The sequence below is a fragment of the Lytechinus pictus genome, chromosome 1, assembly GCF_037042905.1.
Source record: "Lytechinus pictus isolate F3 Inbred chromosome 1, Lp3.0, whole genome shotgun sequence".
In the NCBI taxonomy this organism is placed as follows: domain Eukaryota; kingdom Metazoa; phylum Echinodermata; class Echinoidea; order Temnopleuroida; family Toxopneustidae; genus Lytechinus; species Lytechinus pictus.
Window position 1 is genome coordinate 42,765,001 of NC_087245.1, and position 20,009 is coordinate 42,785,009.

General features: G+C 37.9%; 3 protein-coding genes across 4 annotated transcripts in view; 1 reads left to right on the plus strand and 2 right to left on the minus strand.

Annotated features, from left to right (window-relative positions):
• Positions 1-149, minus strand: part of LOC129263281 (MFS-type transporter SLC18B1-like) — a 16,905-nt gene extending 16,756 nt beyond the window's left edge. The window contains exon 1 of one of the 2 annotated variants that reach the window (XM_064103464.1): positions 1-149. This exon is cut by the window's left edge and continues 158 nt beyond it. The gene's annotated coding sequence lies outside the window, so the exon portion shown is untranslated. The other variant, XM_064103473.1, reaches the window with a different exon arrangement.
• A 1,363-nt stretch (positions 150-1,512) lies between these two features.
• On the minus strand, positions 1,513-8,690 carry LOC135155044 (uncharacterized). The gene is made up of 2 exons (XM_064103483.1): positions 8,604-8,690; positions 1,513-2,327 (listed from the first exon to the last, which is right to left on the minus strand). Exon 2 carries the CDS (start codon positions 2,325-2,327, stop codon positions 1,611-1,613), a length of 717 nt encoding a protein of 238 aa, XP_063959553.1. The 5' UTR covers positions 8,604-8,690; the 3' UTR covers positions 1,513-1,610.
• An 8,857-nt stretch (positions 8,691-17,547) lies between these two features.
• On the plus strand, positions 17,548-18,252 carry LOC129267597 (galanin receptor 2b-like). The gene has a single exon (XM_054905248.2). The coding sequence runs from the start codon at positions 17,548-17,550 to the stop codon at positions 18,250-18,252; it is 705 nt and encodes a 234-aa protein (XP_054761223.2).
• The last annotated feature ends 1,757 nt before the right edge of the window (positions 18,253-20,009 follow it).

Below are 20,009 nucleotides of genomic sequence, written 5' to 3' on the forward strand. Positions count from 1 at the left end.
ACACAACAACTGCACCCATCGAGGGCCAAACTTCAACTAACTAACCCCCTCCTTCAAGTGTAAGTGTAGGGGAGTCCCTAAACACATGAGTGCACAAGGCACTCTTACATAAAGATACACACATGTAGTGTACACAGAGAGACTGCACTACTGTGCATAGGGAAGATGGGGATAGTAGGAGAGAGATAGACAGAGAGAGAGAGAGAGAAGAATAACAGAGGTAGTCTACTACCAAACTCTAAATAGGCAGTTTTGTTACATTACCCCCTGCTTAGATTGAAACGTCCTCGTTTCCTAGTTAACAAAAATAACAAAACTGTAGGTTGAAGGTATAAAACAAACTTTGAAAATAAAACAAAGAGGCTAACAATTGCCTAACACATGTACAACATACAATGGAATGTAGAAATCTATCAAGTCCTATCTCTGAACTTACTTCAAAACATTATTAAGCAAAACATTAGCATAGAAATCAAATAAGACTCATCAAGCATCATTTAAACAAAAGAACTGTAAAAGCGAAGTAAAATTTGGCAAAAGAATCAATCACATAAAACAGTACTCTTAGTAAAGATCAAACTCTTCATGAAATAACTCCTTCAGTATAAAACTAGCTCCTAAAAACACACAGTATAAAATACATAAATATATCTGAACATAAGTATAAACACTAGTACTGGCAGTACTGAGGTATAAGGAATACTGTTTCTTCAAGGCACTATCTTGGAATGTAAACTCCAAACAAAAGACATGATTTCAAATATGAGATATTGCTTAATAAATGCATAAAAAGTCATCACATACATATAAAAATAAAAACATATAAGATAAATGCATAACATAACGAGATATTATCATATATCAGCCAATTTAACTTATTTCAAGTAGAAAATGTAAACAAACTTAAAGATAACATAACATAAAATAGTATACTTGGAGAAAACGCTAGTCGAAAAGTAAAGGAAAGAGAAGTATACAGAATGAAACAAAAGAGAAAGAAGATAATTAAAAGAATGAGAGTAAGGATGAAGAAGGGCATAGGGAGAATCAGAGAGATAGGAAAATAAGAAAAAGCTGATAGAGAGACAACAATAAGTGGTGAATACATTTCATTAAATTTCAACAAACGACAATATCCTAGCACATCCAAGAATACGTTCAGTAATAATGTACCTTTATACATTTTGCAAAAATATAAACAGCATCTGAGGTTATATTAAAAAGACATATCTTCCGCAAGATTGACTATCAGCTGGCAATGATGCATAAAACAAGGCAAAGTGAAATATAATTGCATTTTTCTTACAAAAACTAGTTAACAGTCTTACACAGATAAATGAGTTAAAATATCCAGTCCAATCAGACAAAACCAAGGCAAAGTGAATTGAGGTAACAAATACAAATGTCACATAGCAATGAATTTCGCAGAATAGAAAGATAAAGAAAAAGTATCAGTTAGAGTTAGGAATAGACAAGAGCAGACTAGAAAATAGTTTAGAAAAGAGAGATAGAAGAAGGAAAGGAAGGAGAGAGAAAGGAAAGGAGAATTCCACACAAGAAATAACATATACCATATACTCAACTACAAAAACAAAATATAACTCAACAAATTAGTCTTTCTGCATTCCATAATTGCAGACAACGTCCTTATTCCATGAGGCTGGTATCGATACGGGGTAAGTGTTGGTAATATCAGTTTGTCGAATCACAATTCCATCAATATAATAACGTGTGGTCTTCTTCTCAACTACGGTGGCTAGTATAGTGTCTTCTGTTGGGGCAGTCTTGGGGGGTACTTCTGTGTCCGAGGTTGGAAACGATAGTGATGTTTGCGCTAATGGCGCAACTGGGTCCGGGGCATCTGGGATAGTGTCATCATCGGTGTCAATAGAACTGGAGCTATTGTCCTCCATCTCCTCGTAGGATCTCTTTAGCATCGCTAAAGGCTTACCAGAGATTCTTATGGTGGGTAATACTTCTCCATCGAAGGTCGGAGAGCACGATAGGGATAGGGCAGGGCTTGACGTTAGTTGGTTGGCTGGAACCTCGGTTCTGGGCATCCGCTCTGGCAGCTTGCATTTTATTTTCGGAATGGGTGTGGCATTTGGAGATGGGGAACGGTTCCTCCTTGTGTGAACCAGTTCCATGTGTCTCTTGAGATTGTGTCCTCTTGTTGACTGGTATGAGCATCTCTGGCACTTATGTAGGTGTTTTGGATGAAAGTGCTCTTCCTCCAAATGTTGGAATAATTCTTTCCTGTTCTTGCATTCTTTGTCGCATTTGCGACAGATCAAGTCCTTATGCCGCCATTGTCTTCTCTCAGCCATCTGTATAAATGACAAAAGAAAGAACATCGTTGTAATATCAGCATTTTGATATCAGTTTTCAATCAAATTGAACTTGATACTGTTCTAAGTATTTTGGCATTCGCCTATTTCGTGTTGGTCTTTTCTGATTTGACTCATTATTGGAGGGTGATTGAGAAGAATTTTGATCATTTGACTGTGTAAGTACAAAGTCATCATTTTCTGGTTCTATTTCTGGGTCATTAGCTTCCAGCACTCTTTCAGTGTCATTTGTTTCTGGCAATGTTTCAGTGTCATTCATTGCTTGAGACACTTTGGGATTATTTGTCTCATTGGGCTTTCCCCAGGTCCATTTTTGCAATTCTTCTCCCTCATAGGGTTTCAGTCGGTCAGCATGGACCACTGAGGGCTTAGATCGGGGGCTTGCCTGAATTCTGAAAATCACATCAGACAACTTTGTGACGATCAGGTATGGGCCTTTCCAGCGTAGCTGGAGTTTTGGAGAGATCCCTTTTCGTTTTGAAGGATCATGTAACCACACAAATTGTCCTTCGGACAACCCATGAGTGCTAGTCCTCCTGTCATAGTTGGCTTTTTGGTGTATGGCAGCTTTGCCAGTGCAAGCCTGTGCTCTTTGGTGTGCTTTTTGGATATTTTTCCTGATTTCTTGAGCATAGTCTTCAGGATCTTGTTGTTGTTCTTCTTCAATTGTCCGAGTTGTGAGGTCTATAGGGAGCTTGGTTTCTCTACCCAGCATGAGCATGTTGGGAGTTTCACCTGTTGATTCATGTGGGCTGGAACGATAGGCACTTGTGGCAAATGCCAGATGTTCATCCCATGTCTTTTGAGTAGTATCATCCTCCAGTAAGATGGCGACCATATTGATGAGGGTCCTATTGAACCGCTCAATCATGCCATCTGACTTGGGATTGTATGGTGTTGTCCTAGTCTTGTTTATTCCAAGTAGTTCGCACATTTCTGCGAATAGATTGGATTCAAAGTTTGATCCCTGGTCGGAGTGGATTTCATTTGGGACACCAAACCGACTGATAAATTCCTCGACAAGTTTCCTTGCCACGGTCTTTGCCTTAGCATCAGGCAGAGCATAGGCTTCTACCCATTTGGTGTGGTAATCCCCTACCACCAGAATCCATCGATTTCCAGAATCTGTTTTGGGCAACGGTCCCATCAAGTCAAGTGCTATTCTTTCCATTGGCACTCCCACTCTACTTTGCTGTAATGGAGCTCGCCGGTGCCGTGGAGGATTCTTCCTTCTTGCACACAAATCACACTTTCTTAGAAAAGAACGTGCATCGGCAATCATGCCACACCAGTAAAAACGTAGCTTCAACTTAGCCAGTGTTTTTCTCAGCCCTAGGTGTGCACCTAGTGGGCCATCATGCACATCACTCACAGCGTCCTTACGGAGCTTCTCCGGCATGATTATTTGCTTTCTGATAGACTTTCCATCATCTGATTCCCATCGACGACATAATATGCCATCAGCAACTTCTAGCTGATTCCACTTAGACCAATAGGTCTTAGCCGCTCCAGACTTCTGGGCAATATCTTTCCATTCCGGCCTTGGTTGATTGTCCTCTTTTGCGAGTAATACCCATTGGATAGTCTCGTCAGATAGTTGAGCCTCTCGTATGTTTTTGCTTGACATGGAAGGTTGAGAAGCAATGCCTCTGCTGGAGTGTTCTCCATCTGGGTCAGGGGTTGAACTGTCTCTATGATCAGTTTGAATTGCATCCCCTCTTCCGCATTGTTTGCATTTCATACGAGATAAACCATCGGCATTGCCGTGATTTCGGCCTGGTCTATGTTCGATGTGTAAGTCATACTCGGCAATTTGTTGCAACCAACGTGCAAGTTGGCCTTCTGGGTCCTTGAAGTTCAGTAGCCATTTGAGCGATGCATGGTCAGTTCTGACCTTCACTTTCCTGCCGTACAGATATTGCCTGAACTGTTTCAAAGCAGTTACTAGTGCTAACAATTCTTGCCTAGTTACGCAATAATTCTTCTCGGCTTTGTGAAGTTTCCTGCTGTAGTATGCAACTACTTTTTCTTGACCACCCTGTACTTGAGAAAGTACTGCTCCAACTGCCTCTGAGCTGGCATCAGTGTCCAGTACAAATTCATCATCTGGCGTTGGAAACGTGAGGATAGGTGCAGATTGTAGTCTCAGTTTGAGTTCTTGGAATGAGCGTTCACAGCTCTCATCCCATTCAAACTTTGCTGATTTGGCCGTGAGTTTGTGCAGGGGACTTGCAATTTCTGCAAACCCTTTTACAAATCGCCTATAGTAAGATGCTATGCCAAGGAAGCTTCGAACCTCCTTTTTGCATCCCGGCTGAGGCCAGTCTACTATTGCTTGCACCTTGGCTGGATCAGTCAACACTCCCTCATCTGATACCACATGCCCTAAGTAGGTCACTGATTTGCAAAACAAATTACACTTACTTGGCTTTAACTTCAAGTTAGCATCTCTCAGTCTCGAGAATGTCAGCCTCAGTCTTTGTATCTCTTCCTCCACAGAGCGTCCATAGACGATGATGTCATCAAGGTACACCAAAAGTACCTCCCACTGGAGACCTTTGAGTACCTTTTCCATTAGGCGTTCAAATGTTGCAGGAGCATTTGTTAACCCAAATGGCATCACCTTCCACTTGTAGAGACCATTGCGTACAATGAATGATGTCTTGTCCTGTGCATCTTCATCAAGACTGACTTGCCAGTAACCTGAAGAAAGATCAAGTGTTGAAAACCATTTCGCAGAGTTAAGTGCGTCAAGGGTTTCATCTATCCTTGGAATAGGATAGGCATCCTTTATTGTCACTTCATTGAGATTGCGATAATCAACACATAGTCTTTGGGTACCATCTTTCTTTTTAACAAGAACAATATTTGCCGCCCATGGGCTCTCTGATGGTTCAATCACCCCTCTGTCAAGTAGATCTTGTACCTGTCTATCTATTTCCTGTTGATTACATTGTGGATGTCTCCTAGATTTCTGCCTTATGGGCTTTGCATCCCCAGTCTTGATGCTATGTTGCACAATATTTGTGCATCCAATATCCTGGCTGTTCTTGGAAAATATGTCTGCGTAGTCTATCAGACACATTTTTATTTGCTCATGATACTGGGAATCCACATTAATTATTGCACGGTCGTACAGATCCTCTAAATGTGGTTGGAGATCATTAGGCTTTGAACCTTCATTTGCTACAGGGTTAAGTTCTGCAGTAGATATCATTCCAAGCGTTACACCTTCTTCGACATCACATGGTGAGTCACTTGAGTTAAATACTCGGACCGGAATAATATCCTCCTCTGCATTAACTAGAGTCCTAGCAACCATTAGTCCATGTGATGTGACCTTGCATTCGGGTTCTAAGCCTTCTACAATCGCAGTTCCTTTCATGTTATCGCTCTTGTTGGATATTCTACCCGGAATGATAGCTTCATGTCCGGTGGGCACCATTGTAGCACATGCTACTTCAACCCGACCAACAAAAGGTTCTCCACTCTGTGTAGTACAGGTTATCTCTTCACCATGTATGTGGAGACTGCGACGCTGAAAGTTCAAGACACTATGTGTTGGGAGCAAAAAATCCATACCAAGTATCCCTTGGCATTTGATGTCTGCAAAAATGACCTTGACAGAATGAACGGTTCGACCAATACAAAGGTCCACCCATGCTGTACCTAGCACACTCAATGGACTTCCATCGACCTGTTGGATTCTCTCCATGAAAGATTCTAGGTCAGGCCTTGATTCTCTGGTCATTCTGTAGTAAGTGGTGGCACTAATGATAGTGTCAGTCGAACCTGTATCGATCAGAAACCGACAGGTTGTGGAGCGAAGTGTCCCAGTAACATATAGGCCTTGTTTGGCATTGGATAGCCTATTAGGGATCATGAAGGAATAATTTGGAGCTAGTAGTTCATTCCTGTTTGAGTTGGATGAAATTGTTGACCCTCGTCTTCCAGCCTGCCTGCGGGTCTCATGGCCGACTGTCTGTCGTTTCCCAACTGTGTATTGCTCCTTCTTGGGTGCGGGCATTGGCGACATAAATGGCCAACTTCTCCACACCTATAGCAGGCTCTATCTTCTGCCCTTTGTCGACGACCCGAATTGGCAGGGCTAGGAGGGGGAGGTGATGGGGTCTGAGAGTTGCCTGCCTCTGCTCGACTCCCTTCCATTCTCTGGAGTATTTCTGTGAGAGTCTGCATGTGCTGCATTTGATTATTTAGCATGCTTTCTACTTGTTGTAGACGGGCATCATTGTCAACACCCCTTGCATGTCGTCCTGACCTCAGCCTGTCATTTGTCCGCTGCATTTCGACTCTTTCAAAATTTTCAGTTTCAAGTGCAGCTTGAACCGCTTCATCCAATGTAGACGGTCGAGCTCGGTGAATGCCCTCTCTAATGGATTGACTTTCTACTGCGTCTATGAAGTGATTCTTTTCAAGCCTTACACGGGGCACTGATGGAATTTCAGGGTAGGCCTTTAGTGCCAGTTCGTGTATAGCTTGACCAAGCTCTTGCAAAGACTCTCTAGGTCCTTGCTTTCTGTATCTCAATTCCATGAGATAATTCTCAGCCTGTTGGCTGGAGTCAAATCTTCGTCTCAGTACCTGAGACAGCTGCTGGTAGGAGCTTCTTACAGTGCTACTCAAACCACTTACACACCGTAGTGCTTCATTCTGTAAGCTTGCCATCAAATAGGAGGCTGCTTCTTCATCCTCCCACCCATTCACATCTTTACATGCTTCAAAGTGGTGATGGTAGTCTCTCCATGAAGTTTTACCATTATACCTGTCGGGTACAAGGAGAGGTCTCTGTCTTTTCATTTTTGGTGATGTCAAATTATGTGACATCATGACAGGTGTCAGTCCTGATCCTGAATTTCTTGGTATTTGTTTATTTACATCACTGTGAATGTCATGGGGACAAATGGGTGTAGACGAGAAGGGATTTGTTGTAGGCAACTTCGGAGTATGAGGAGCAAAAGCAGTATTCCTCCTAATTGGAATAGTTTCTGTCTCGGAAACATAGCCAGTTGTTTCCTCATGAAACCTATTTCTGGGAGCTTTGAATCTAACCTCTGATTCAATGTCCTGATATTGCGACCGCATCGCCTCTTCAGGTCTTCTCGGGGTTTCTGAGAATTCCCCCACATTTCTGAGGTTTTCCCTAGCACCTTCCATTTTCTCTGAGTTTTCTTCTGCCTTTGTCTTCTCCCACTCCAACAACTCTTTTTCTAGTCTACACTGACTGATTTTCTCATTTATTTGATCTAATTCTTTCTCAATATCCCTCCTTTGACTTATGTTCTTTGCCATTTCTATATGAAATAAGGTATGTATCAAATAGCAAAGTTTACTTAAGTTCACACATCCAGAATGTGCTTATGGATGATTGAATTTGGAAATGATCTCCTTTTAATATTATACTAAATTGATCAAATACAACTGAACAATATTCATTCAACAAAAGTTGAAAATCTTTATCTATTTTCAATGCATTCTATTTCCAAACTATCACGAGCATTGATTGAGCAAGCCTTATGCAACCACTACAGTGTATTTATGAGCACATTCGCTCGCTATTATTCTATATATTGATCTACTGCTCGTGAGCACGATTTTATGAGCATGGTTTCATTGCTCGTGAGATTTGCTCATGTGGGTTTGGCTCATAAATTTTGCTCACGAGTCTTGCTCACGAGTACGCTCATGTGGGTTTTGCTCATGTGGGTTTGGCTCATAAATTTTGCTCATGAGTCTTGCTCACGAGTACGCTCATGTGGGTTTGGCTCATAAATTTTGCTCATGAGTCTTGCTCACGAGTAGACTATTGCTCACAAGTTAATACTTGCTCATGTAGTAATATCTGCACTGCTCACTGTGTGTGACACGTACAGCCTGCTCTATTGTTTACTTTCCTCACTCATGCAGAGCCACATACATAGGCATCTATTTGAATGGACATGTGTGCGGGTAGCAGGACAAATTTTGCTTCAATATCTGAGCTTATAGAAAACTGAATAAACTGACAGAATTCATGCTGGAAAATGTGTTGAAATCCCACCGCTGCCACCAATTGTAACCGAAATCACCTTCGAACTTTGCTCACCAGGTTCTTCCACAAAAATATATTGCGATTCAACACATTCTCACGTGCACTCATTCCTCAGTCTACTCACGTTTTCACAATCTCTGCTCCCGGTCATCGATCTGACTAACTTAATTAGAAATAAAATAAGAATCAACTCAATTTGAATTTACCTTCAAGTCTTGGTCTTGGCCTTTATTAACACTAAACTGGAGCAATGGTTGCACAAATATCTGCTCCCAATCGATTATCTTCTGACTTCAGAGCTAGAGCGAAACAATACACATGATACAGGAGCCAAACTACAACCACTCCTCACAGTACGAGAGCTACACAACAACTGCACCCATCGAGGGCCAAACTTCAACTAACTAACCCCCTCCTTCAAGTGTAAGTGTAGGGGAGTCCCTAAACACATGAGTGCACAAGGCACTCTTACATAAAGATACACACATGTAGTGTACACAGAGAGACTGCACTACTGTGCATAGGGAAGATGGGGATAGTAGGAGAGAGATAGACAGAGAGAGAGAGAGAGAAGAATAACAGAGGTAGTCTACTACCAGACTCTAAATAGGCAGTTTTGTTACAATACTCACCCATAGAACATTTTCCCTGTAAACATGAAAAAAAGGTTTTTGCCAGGTTTTTACTACTTGACACTCAACGAACCACTCTCTCCTTCTCTCTCTCTCTTCTCGTTTCCTATTCAAACATCCTATTTATCGCTCCGTATCCAACTTCCTAAAAAATTCTGCATTTAAAACAGGGTATAAAATCAATGTTACAGAAAAACCCCACTTAAACACGTTTTCATACGAAGTTGTTGGAATTTTCATTCAAATCCAAAGGGATTCTGGTCCTACATACTAAAAAAAACCCAAACATATTAAATGGATGTTAAGACTTGAACCTTTTTGTACTGATTGCACTTGTTTGATTGCACCATAAATGGTGCACAATTGTATCTTTAAAGATGCAGACGATTTTCCGGTCAAACGGATGCAAATTTGCACCTTCCTTAGAGGGTGGTACAACATTTTAGGGCGTACAATGTACAATCATGATAACTATAAAGAACCCCCCAAGGGTTCAAAGTTGCACAAGGAGTTGATTGTGTAGCTATTGAAGAGCGCATTTTTTGTTTAATGTGTACGTGCTATAAGCGCAACATATAGGAAACCCTGATAATCTATTTTATAAGATATAACAAAAAACATTTGATCAACCAAAATTATGTGATTATTCCCTCATTAAAAGGTGAAATGTTACATTATGAAAGTCATTATTTGCACTATTAAATATACGATTTGTTTTTTAACGTTAATCACTAGAACTTGGTTCTTATTTTATTGAATATTTGTATGAAATTACATTCATTACTTACACTTAATACTTTTCACTTGTTTTGAAGTGTGACAATTTACATTTTATTGTTATTGTTGCTGTTGCTATTTTTCACATATTCGGGTTTTTCATGTATATATATTTGATAATCAAAATGATTAATGTATATAAATTGCTTTGAGTATATATTTGTATGAAATTACATTCATTACTTACACTTAATACTTTTCACTTGTTTTGAAGTGTGACAATTTACATTTTATTGTTATTGTTGCTGTTGCTATTTTTAACATATTCGGGTTTTTCATGTATATATATTTGATAATCAAAATGATTAATGTATATAAATTGCTTAGAGTGGAGGAAGTAAAATCTCAACCTAATTTCAACATAAGATTTAATGATTAAATAAATACCCATGTTCAATTTGTAATAAATCTGTTAAAATAAATCAAAAGGCTTTGTTATGCACTGTATGTTCACAGTGGGTGCATATAGTTTGTGGCGGGGTCTCAAGAGAGACCTATGATTCAGATGAACTGTTTGAAAATTGGCAGTGCCCGAAATGTATTTTCCAAAGTGTATTACCTTTTTGGAATGATCCTGATCTATCTACTGAAGTCGTGTATAACTGTACAATATTTCTGTCGACGCACATGATGATAGGTCAACCGAAACTAATGATTTTGCTCTAAAAGATATTAAAGGTATAAAATTAGCTCATCTTAATGTCAGAAGCATTGTTAATAAAGTTGCTGATTTACAATGTTGGCTGAATAATAACCCTTATGATCTACTAGGAGTGTCAGAAACATGGTTAACAAAGGAACATTCTGATAGCTTGATTTCTGTTAAAGGTTATACGTTTGAGAGGAAGGATAGATGTACTCATGGAGGTGGAGTGGGATGTTTTATATAAAAAAAAATTATCGTATATAAGGAGATTGGATCTTGAATCTGTTGCCTTAGAAATAATTTGGTTGGAGTTGCAACGTAGCAATAGTAGCTCATTATTTATTTGTATATTGTATAGAAAACCGGATAATTATTTAGATTTTTTGACAGTCTTGAAAGTAATCTTGAGAAATTGTATACAGTTACAAACAACGTCATCCTTCTTGGTGATTTTAACTGTAATATGCAAACCATAAATAATCTTTCTAGAAAAGTTTCCAGTCTCCTTACTACAATGCAAATGACACAGGTTATATCCGAACCCACTAGAATTTCACCACATAGCCAGTCAGTAATCGATTTGGTATGTATTTCTGATGCACTTGTTGACAATATTATTAAGTCAGGAGTGCAGTCAGCTGGACTTAGTGATCACTCTGTGATTTTTACTGCAATTAAAGGGAAACATCAATCCCTTTCTCCGAAAATAACTAAATGTCGTTCATTCAAGTACTTTGACAGTGAGAAATTTAAAGATGATGTAAGGAAAGTTGATTGGCATGAGTTTTATTCCTGTGGGACTGACGTTGAAAAATTGTGGCACTACTTTAAAAACACACTCCTGGACATTTGTGACAGGCATGCCCCCGTGATATCAGTGCGGCAAAAACAAAGAGGGGTACCTTGGATAAATGATGATTTTTTGGTGTTAGCACGCGAAAGGGATTATTATCGAAAGCAATTTAGAAAAACAAGATTAATTTATTGGTGGAATAAATTTCAGTTTTCCCGTAACAGAGCTAATAACTTGATTAAAAATTTGAAAAAGAAGTATTATCAGGACAAATTTAAGGACTGCGAAAATGACATAAAAAAGAACTGGAACATTTTATCGAAGCTTATACCTAAGAAAAATAAAACCACGAGTCATGATGTTAAATTAACAATTGATAATGATCAAATATCTAACAATGAAATAACTCACGTTCTAAACAAAGCCTTTAATGAAGTCGGCTCAAGGTTACAAGCCGCTTCGGGTAATTTCTCGAAAGATTTATTAAACAATTTACAAACTCTGTTTATTCCAGATTGTGAATTTAAATTTTATGCAATCAAAAAGGAGTATGTTTTGAAAGAACTATTACATATTGATTGTTCGAAAGCGGTCGGAGTAGATGGCATTCACCCTAATTTTCTTAAGCTGGCAGCAGAGAGTATAGCTGGCCCTTTAACCCATTTATTTAATGCAACTTTACAAACTAGTGTTATTCCAGAAGATTTTAAAACAGCAAGAATTACTCCTGTACATAAGGGAGGATCATTTGATATTGACAATTATAGACCAATTTCTGTGCTTCCAGTCCTGTCCAAAATACTAGAGAGAGCAATACATGATCAATTGTATAAGTACTTAAATGTAAATGATCTACTTGCAAATTGTCAGTCTGGCTTCAGACCGTCTTATTCTACTGCCACTTGTCTAACTGAGATTACAGACTTTTTGTATGATAAAATGGACCGAAAACATGTTACTGGTGGTATTTTCTTGGACTCACGCAAAGCTTTTGCTGTTATTCCTCACAATTTTATACTTGCAAAACTTAAGTACTATGGTATTACTGGCAATGAATACAACTGGATGGAATCGTATTTAACAGACAGAAGGCAATTTGTAATGATTAACAGTTGTCACAGTGAATTTTTGAAGATAAAATCAGGTGTCCCACAATGATCTATACTGGGTCCGTTGATATTTTGTATTTTTATTAATGACATGTGTAATTTGAAATTGCATGTACATTCTAAAATGTCTCTTTATGCTGATGATACCGCAATTTTTAATCACGGTGAATCAATTAAGGAGGTACAAAAGTATTTGCAAGATGATTTTGATTCAATAAATAAATGGCTAGACTTAAATAATATGCATTTACACCCGCAAAAAACGAAAGCCATGGTATTTGGTCAAAAGAAAAAGTTGAGGGGTGCTCATTTGTCAGTGAAATTCAGGAACATACAATTAGAAAATGTAAAAAAAGATTAAATACTTAGGTGTCATGCTCGATCCGGGCTTGACTTGGTGCGAACATATTACTAATATCGTTTGTAAAATATCTCGGGCAATAGGTTGTGTAAGGCGGATTAAGCACTTACTGTCCTTTGATATCATGAAGAAGCTGTACTTTTCTATGATTTTACCTTACATTGATTACTGTATTACATCTTGGGGAAGCAGTGCAAAAATACATTTAGATAAGATACAAAAACTTCAAAATAAATATGCCAGAATGCTTTTGAAAAAAGATATAATACATCACAAATTTCTTTGTTGCAGTCACTGAAGTGGCAATCAGTAGATCAGCGTATAAAATATCAGTATTGCGTTCTTGTATATAAAATAATGAATGATTTAGTTCCAAATTATTTAAAACCTTTAGTATGTAAACGGCCCGTGAAATACAGGACACGGTATTCTTTACGATGCCCCCTTCAGCTTCCCAAAGCTAGAATTGAACATAAAAGAAAATCTTTCGCATATGTCGGACCCATATTATTTAATGCACTTCCTTCAAATTTACAAGTTTGTACCTCCTTGTTAGTTTTAAAAAAATTATGCAAAGCCTTTCATACGAATTGATAAAGAGCGAAATGATATCCCATTGATTTACAATGCTATGTATGTTTAGATTGTCACTTCCCACTCTATATTTTGGTGTTAATTGTTTCTGATGTTAGATATTTTGTATTTTGTATTTTTGATGTTGTTTGTTGTTGTTGTTGTTGTTGTTCATAGTTATCTTGACATGTATTTTAAACTGCAGGGCGCCTTTGTAAAGCAGTTTTAAGAACTGAACAGGCCTACCCTGCAGTATAAAATAAATAAAACAAAATAAATAAATAAATAAATAAGTCATTAATACACAGTCCCGTTCGTCGTGGCCTGAAGGTGTATGTAACATCATGTAAGAAATTATTTTCTTCACAGTATATTCCGAAACAGAGCCATGTTTGATGGAGCTGTTGCCTTTTTTCTTGCGACTGTTAAGAATATTCATAGACATGATAGATAATAATCACCCTAGACACAACTGGTATAAACTAAGAGCTTTGATAATAAAACAAACGAAATGATCGATATTAGAGCCTAAAGAATATGCTGACAGTTATAGTAATGGTGATTGATGTCACAAAGCTTTGATGCATTAAAATTGTAATTTTATCGTGCAGTATACAATTTCGGTTGACACAGATTTACTTATTTTGTTTTAGAAGACGTATAGACAGGTAGAAAGATAGATGAAAAGGTAGGTACGTAAGGAGGTAGATAGATAGATAGATAGATAGATAGATATATAGAGGTCTATATGTAGGTTGGCATGTAGATAATAGATATATGAAGTAATCAAAAAAGGTTTAGTAAATGCCGTGGAAATAAAATCGTTGATTTTAAAAGGAGCATAGCTCTAAAAAATGAAAGGTAAAGTCACACTCTTCGTCAGTGCTATGCTCCTTTTAAAATCAACGATTTTATTTCCACGGCATTTACTAAACCTTTTGTGATTACTTTATTCCATATGCCGAAGCAGACTATTTCTATTTTTATAGATAGATGTATGGATAGGTAGATAGGTAAATAAACGGATAGATACGTTTACACACACACACACACACACATAGATAGATGTATAGATGTATACATAGACCTACATATATATAACTATATATATATATATATATATATATATATATATATATATATATATATATTAGTAGATAGAGATATGTATTAGATGACAGAAATGTGAATAATTGATTGTTAACAAAGATAATATGCTGTCTTGATGAAAGTCTGGGTAAAACTATTATTTCCGAGACGAATCTTATTTAGCAATCTTTTAGAAACAAGGTTGAGAAAAAGTAGTCTCAATACATCGACTAATTTGAATTTCTCATTGATACTTAATCGATGCACCCTTAATTCTTAATATTCTTATCATCATGTTCAACAATACATTCTATTCTATTCTATTCAACACAATACTGTTTAGAATTGGTTACTCACAAATTAATAGAGCCCATTTCTAATAGTCTACCATTCGCCTTCTTTGGTTGTTGTATTCTTATTTTTAACAACATTTAGGGTATTTTCTCCTTTCATTACTTTTATGCATACTTTTTGTTCTTCCCCATCTCATTCCGTATGTTTGCGCCCCTTGAAAGTGACCCTCGGGGCACATGCCCCTTGCCCCCCCCCCACCTGGATACACCACTGTCTACCTCACTATCCTGTTTTCAAATCACCATTTTTGACTTACCCTAACATTTTCCTGGTGTTTATTTTCATTTTACTTAATTTAAAATGCATTACAGTTATCCTTGGGTGCAACAACCCTATAACTTTTCATATTAAAAGATTATCCTAATATTCACGTCATCGCAATAATTTAGGAAAAACCCCTATAAAAGGTTTAGAGAGTTGATTGGAAACCCTACTAATAAATTTATTTTACATTAAGTAATTAACAGTCACTCGGGGCATGTAGTCAGGGTAGTAATGGGTTGGTTTAAGTGCAGCTTCATATGGTATATACTTAGGTAAAATAACGGAAATCTCTGCGTTGAATTCAAGTATTTCATTTCTGTCCCCGTATTAATTAGCCTGCCTCTTCTTTTTATGAAATAACATCGCATTTGGCACGTTCAATTGCCGAGATTATCTCCGTTTTTCCTTTCATTTCTAATCAGGGTTTTATAGATTGACATTGAAAAACTTTCCTTCCATATTGGTTCATTATCGTTTCTATATGATGTGCTAAACTCTATGTATTAATAATTACGATGATTGTATACTGTTGTACTGGCATACACATAGTTCAGTCAACACATTGAACACTTACTCAAAAGCACGTACTGTTTTCTAGTTGTTTGAACCAACCAGAATGATAATTTTTTTTTTATTCGACAAGGTTAAGGTAGGGAACTTCTTGTTTTTCACAAGATACTCAATGGCTTTATATATTTGACATTTAATAATTGATTCTAAAGTCACGCTTTCATGAATACATTAATTACGAAAGAAAATTGGAATTAGTACCGGGATAATTCAATAATTTTAAATGAGTTATCAATTCATTACCATCGCTGTTTGACAGAATTCATTCATGTATTCATTAATGAAGGTAGAAAGTCAAGGAAACTTTATCAGTTAGGTTGCAACAATTTGTATTAAAAATCACGTTACCGGATCGATGATTTATACATTGACTCCAGGCAATATTTTGGTTACAATAATAATCATCGTGTACCTAAAAAGAGGATAGCGTGCATCATGATCGTGATGCTATCGCTTACTCCACCCGCCCTCTCTTTATAGGCGATCGTGTTGCCATGTATACATTTTAGCGTACAACAGGAAAGCTTTACATATTTAAGGTGAGATTTGTGTCCAATCATATTTCAGAAACGGAAATCTCTCGATGAGAGGTAGCGTAATTGAAAGTCTAAGTTTAATCATGAGAGAGGATATTGTGAGAAGCATCTAGTGACAGAAAGTAAAGGCATGTACGTCGAAATTGAGGACAATTGGTCAGGCTTTTGAGATGCGCTGAATTTGAATATCGTAAAACGTCGTAGCAATTAACTGAAAATTGAGATCATTATACTCAGACAAATTAAAAAACAATTCTATTCAAGATCCGTTTTCTCTGATCCTTTCCTCCGCTATCGTTTCACTCAAGATTGGCGTTGATATCGTAAGTCTTATACGTTTGTTGATAGAAGCCGTGATTGACTTTTCTAACAATTCTGTTGCTTTCTTTCTTTGCCGATTTATTGTTTTCACTTATTATTAAATCCTTAAAACAACGTTATCTTACCACATTAATTTTCGCTATTCCCGATCTAACGTTGAAGCGAATCTATTTTAAAGCAAACTGATATTGCAAAGAAGTAATTTTGGTTTCTGGGATAGAAATTGAGAAATAAAAGGACCCGAATTACATGAATTATGATCCATGTCATTGTCCTGATAATACTCACCTAAGTGAAATTCCCCAAAACAAGTTAAACTTTAATGGAACATTTCTCCTTCCTCTTTACATGCAGGCACTGATGCAAAGACATACTTTGTGATTTCATGTAGAGAATCCAGCGATGTCGAGGATAATATCCATGTTGTTTATTGCATTGTTTACATTTTCATCCCCATATCACGCTCAAAGATGGACCACGGATTCAGAGAAAGAAAATTCTTCGAATAGTTCTGTTCCTACAGAAATAACAATATCTCTAAAAACCGTCTCGGGATCATCCGAAACATTACATGGGAATACGCCATCTTCTGAAAGAATAACTCTGAATTCCTCATCATCATTATCATCATCATCATCATCATCATCATCGGCGACACCACCATCGTTTTCACAATCATCATCATCACCATCAGCGTCATCTCTGAACTTACCAACTGATTCTTTGTCGAATACGTCTGAAGGGACTATTTTGGCCGAACAAGGGACTCCTGCTTGGTCGACCGAAAATGTGTCTGCTGCTCCAAGAAATCTCACCGATGATGCTTGGATTTGGGACCCGGTCATATTTTCTTGGTGGCTTAGTCTCCAAATGATCTCCGTAATACTTGGCTTGGTAGGGAACTTCCTCGTAATGTTGGTCCTCTTTCAAAGACGCCATACAGGTAGCTCTGCAGATACTTTTATCGGAAACCTTGCGGCTGCCGATTTCTTAAGTTCTTTGTTTCTCATTCCGCTGCCCCGTGCAACTCGGGTGCCTTCGACGCTCTTAGGTAAGTTGTACTGTAAGATCGTCTTTACATCTTTTCTGGTTTGGTTGTGCATCTTTACATCGACCTTGACACTCATGGCGATCTCTGTCGAGCGTTTTGTCGCCATTGTCTATCCGATCCAATTCGCTCGTTTCAGGAATCGGAGGCACATTAATGAAGGCATCATCTCCATCTGGGGACTGTCCTTAGTGGTGAATCTCTTCATCCCACTAACAATGCACGTGAGCGACGAATCCAATCAATGCAAAGTGGAATTCATGACGTACACGAGTCAGATCATCATCGGTGTAATGACCGCCCTGGTATGTTATATAATCCCAATCTCTGTCATGTTAGTGACCAATGTCACTGCAGCGCGCAAACTGCATCGACAGTTCAAGCGATTCAGAAGTACATTGCCAGGTGAATTCAACGGACAGTCAACGGCATCTTTGAATCTTCTCCATGCAAGGAAACGAGTTTTGTATATGCTTATCCTCGTTGTCATTATTTATGCCATCTGTTGGGGACCGAACACGATAGCATATTTCCTCTATAATATTCGCATCTTAGACCCGTTGTATCTATACGGTCCTGTCGATAGGATCCTGGTCCTATTGGCATTCTATAACTCTTGCGCCAATCCAATTGTCTATACCCTCCGGTATCCCCGATTCCGCAAGGCCCTTCGCAATGTCTTCACGTGTTCAAAAGTCAGCAGCAATGCCATATTCGAATTTAATAACACTGGTCCTAAAACAAATGATGGTAAAGACAAAATAACAATGACAGCCATGTGAACAAAGTGGACATGGATTGCAATCTGTAGCCTTACCCTTGGTATTACCAGTGTATCTGCAACCGCCAGTACGTTTCTTCTAGGGGTAATTAAGTACGTGCCCTGCGAAAATGAAGTTCAAATATTCTAGTTTGAACATTCTCTGCCTGCAAAAATGTTGATTTCGGAAGCAAAGTTGTTAAAACATGTTGGTAGGTATCCTTTTTAATTTCGTAGAAAGAAAATGCAAAAAAACTATGAAATGTACGCCATGGTCAATTTGTTTTATTGCCTTATTCTTTGAAATGAAAGAGTGAAAATTGACATTTTTGCGCAAACATATATCTGCGAGATTTTCAACATTTGGTGCTCATTCAAGCATAATATTTGAGCAAAAACCATACTGGCATCTGATAGAAGAGACCGGAGCCCAAGAATTTATGTGACAAAATTATCCTCATATTGCGTTGTAAATATTGAAATTGCCAGGACCTTTTCAAAGTGTTTTTTTTTTTACTGATACGCACTGTATATACTTCTCTGATATCTGCAACCTATCCATCACAATAATTCTTTGAGGGATTGACACTAAACAAGCCCTGCTTTTCAGTGGATGCTTCCATTTCCTTTACTCTGCATTTAATATATATTTTCGTCACATAGTAGCAGTCAAAATTATGTCATAATGTATCAACCATTTCATGCGTATATTTTCTGTGAGTTAACTAGTTTATATAGATGTTTCAAACAAACTAAATTACTCACCGGTCGCCAAACTCATACGAAATAATGATCCTATGATTTTCAAATCATATTTATAATATAAAAAATCATGCAACCTTATTCAATATGTAGAATAAAAAATATAGAATTTGTTATCCCGTACATGCTTACACACTCTCCACAATTTCATCATTTAACACAACCTTTCCATACTTATGCCGCACGATTTACGCAGGGTGCCCGTAATTTGATCGCATCTTGGTATGATTTATTTAGGGTGGCATACTAAGATCGTACGATTTTTAGGCGGAATCGTGATCATTATAGGATACTAGGACAAGATCGTGACACAGGGGGTATCGTACGTCAGTGCGGATCATCGCATGCTCAGTGCAGCGTTGCCACACAGTGTCAGGGCAACGTACGATCGGTGCAGTGGCATCGTATTATCTGTATGATTTTTGCACGGGCTACCGTTTTTTTTTTCATTCAACCCCTACGATGCCCAACACATGTAATCGGATAATCGTGAGACAGAGTAAGAGAAAGGGGGGGGGGGGTGGCAGAATAAAGTACAGAAAAGGATTTACACACATCCATACACACCTTCACTTACACACCCTAAACACAAAACTCTATATCTCCCCATGCGTACTTTGAAAACAAAACACACAAATTTGCACCTTAAACAAGACGTTGGTAGATTCTAGTTTAATTAATTAAATTACTTAATAATCAACTAATTAATTTATCTTCTTAATCTATTCTATTTTTTTTTTGGGGGGGGGGGGGGTGGGTGGCTGAAATCTTGCACCCGAGTACAAAGAAAGGACAAAAATGCAACTTTTTATTCATTCCTATTTGCAGCCGGAAATGCCTGCCTTGCACCCTAAAAATGGCAACTTTTCCTCTCTTTAGGTGCAATATTTTTTCTGTCAAAAGGTACAAATTTGCATATTTTAAGAAGGTGATACTCAGCACCCTAAAAAGTGCAAAATTTAGTTTCTGCGCCCTTATAGGTACAAAACGTTTCTTACAAAGGTGCAAAATTGTACA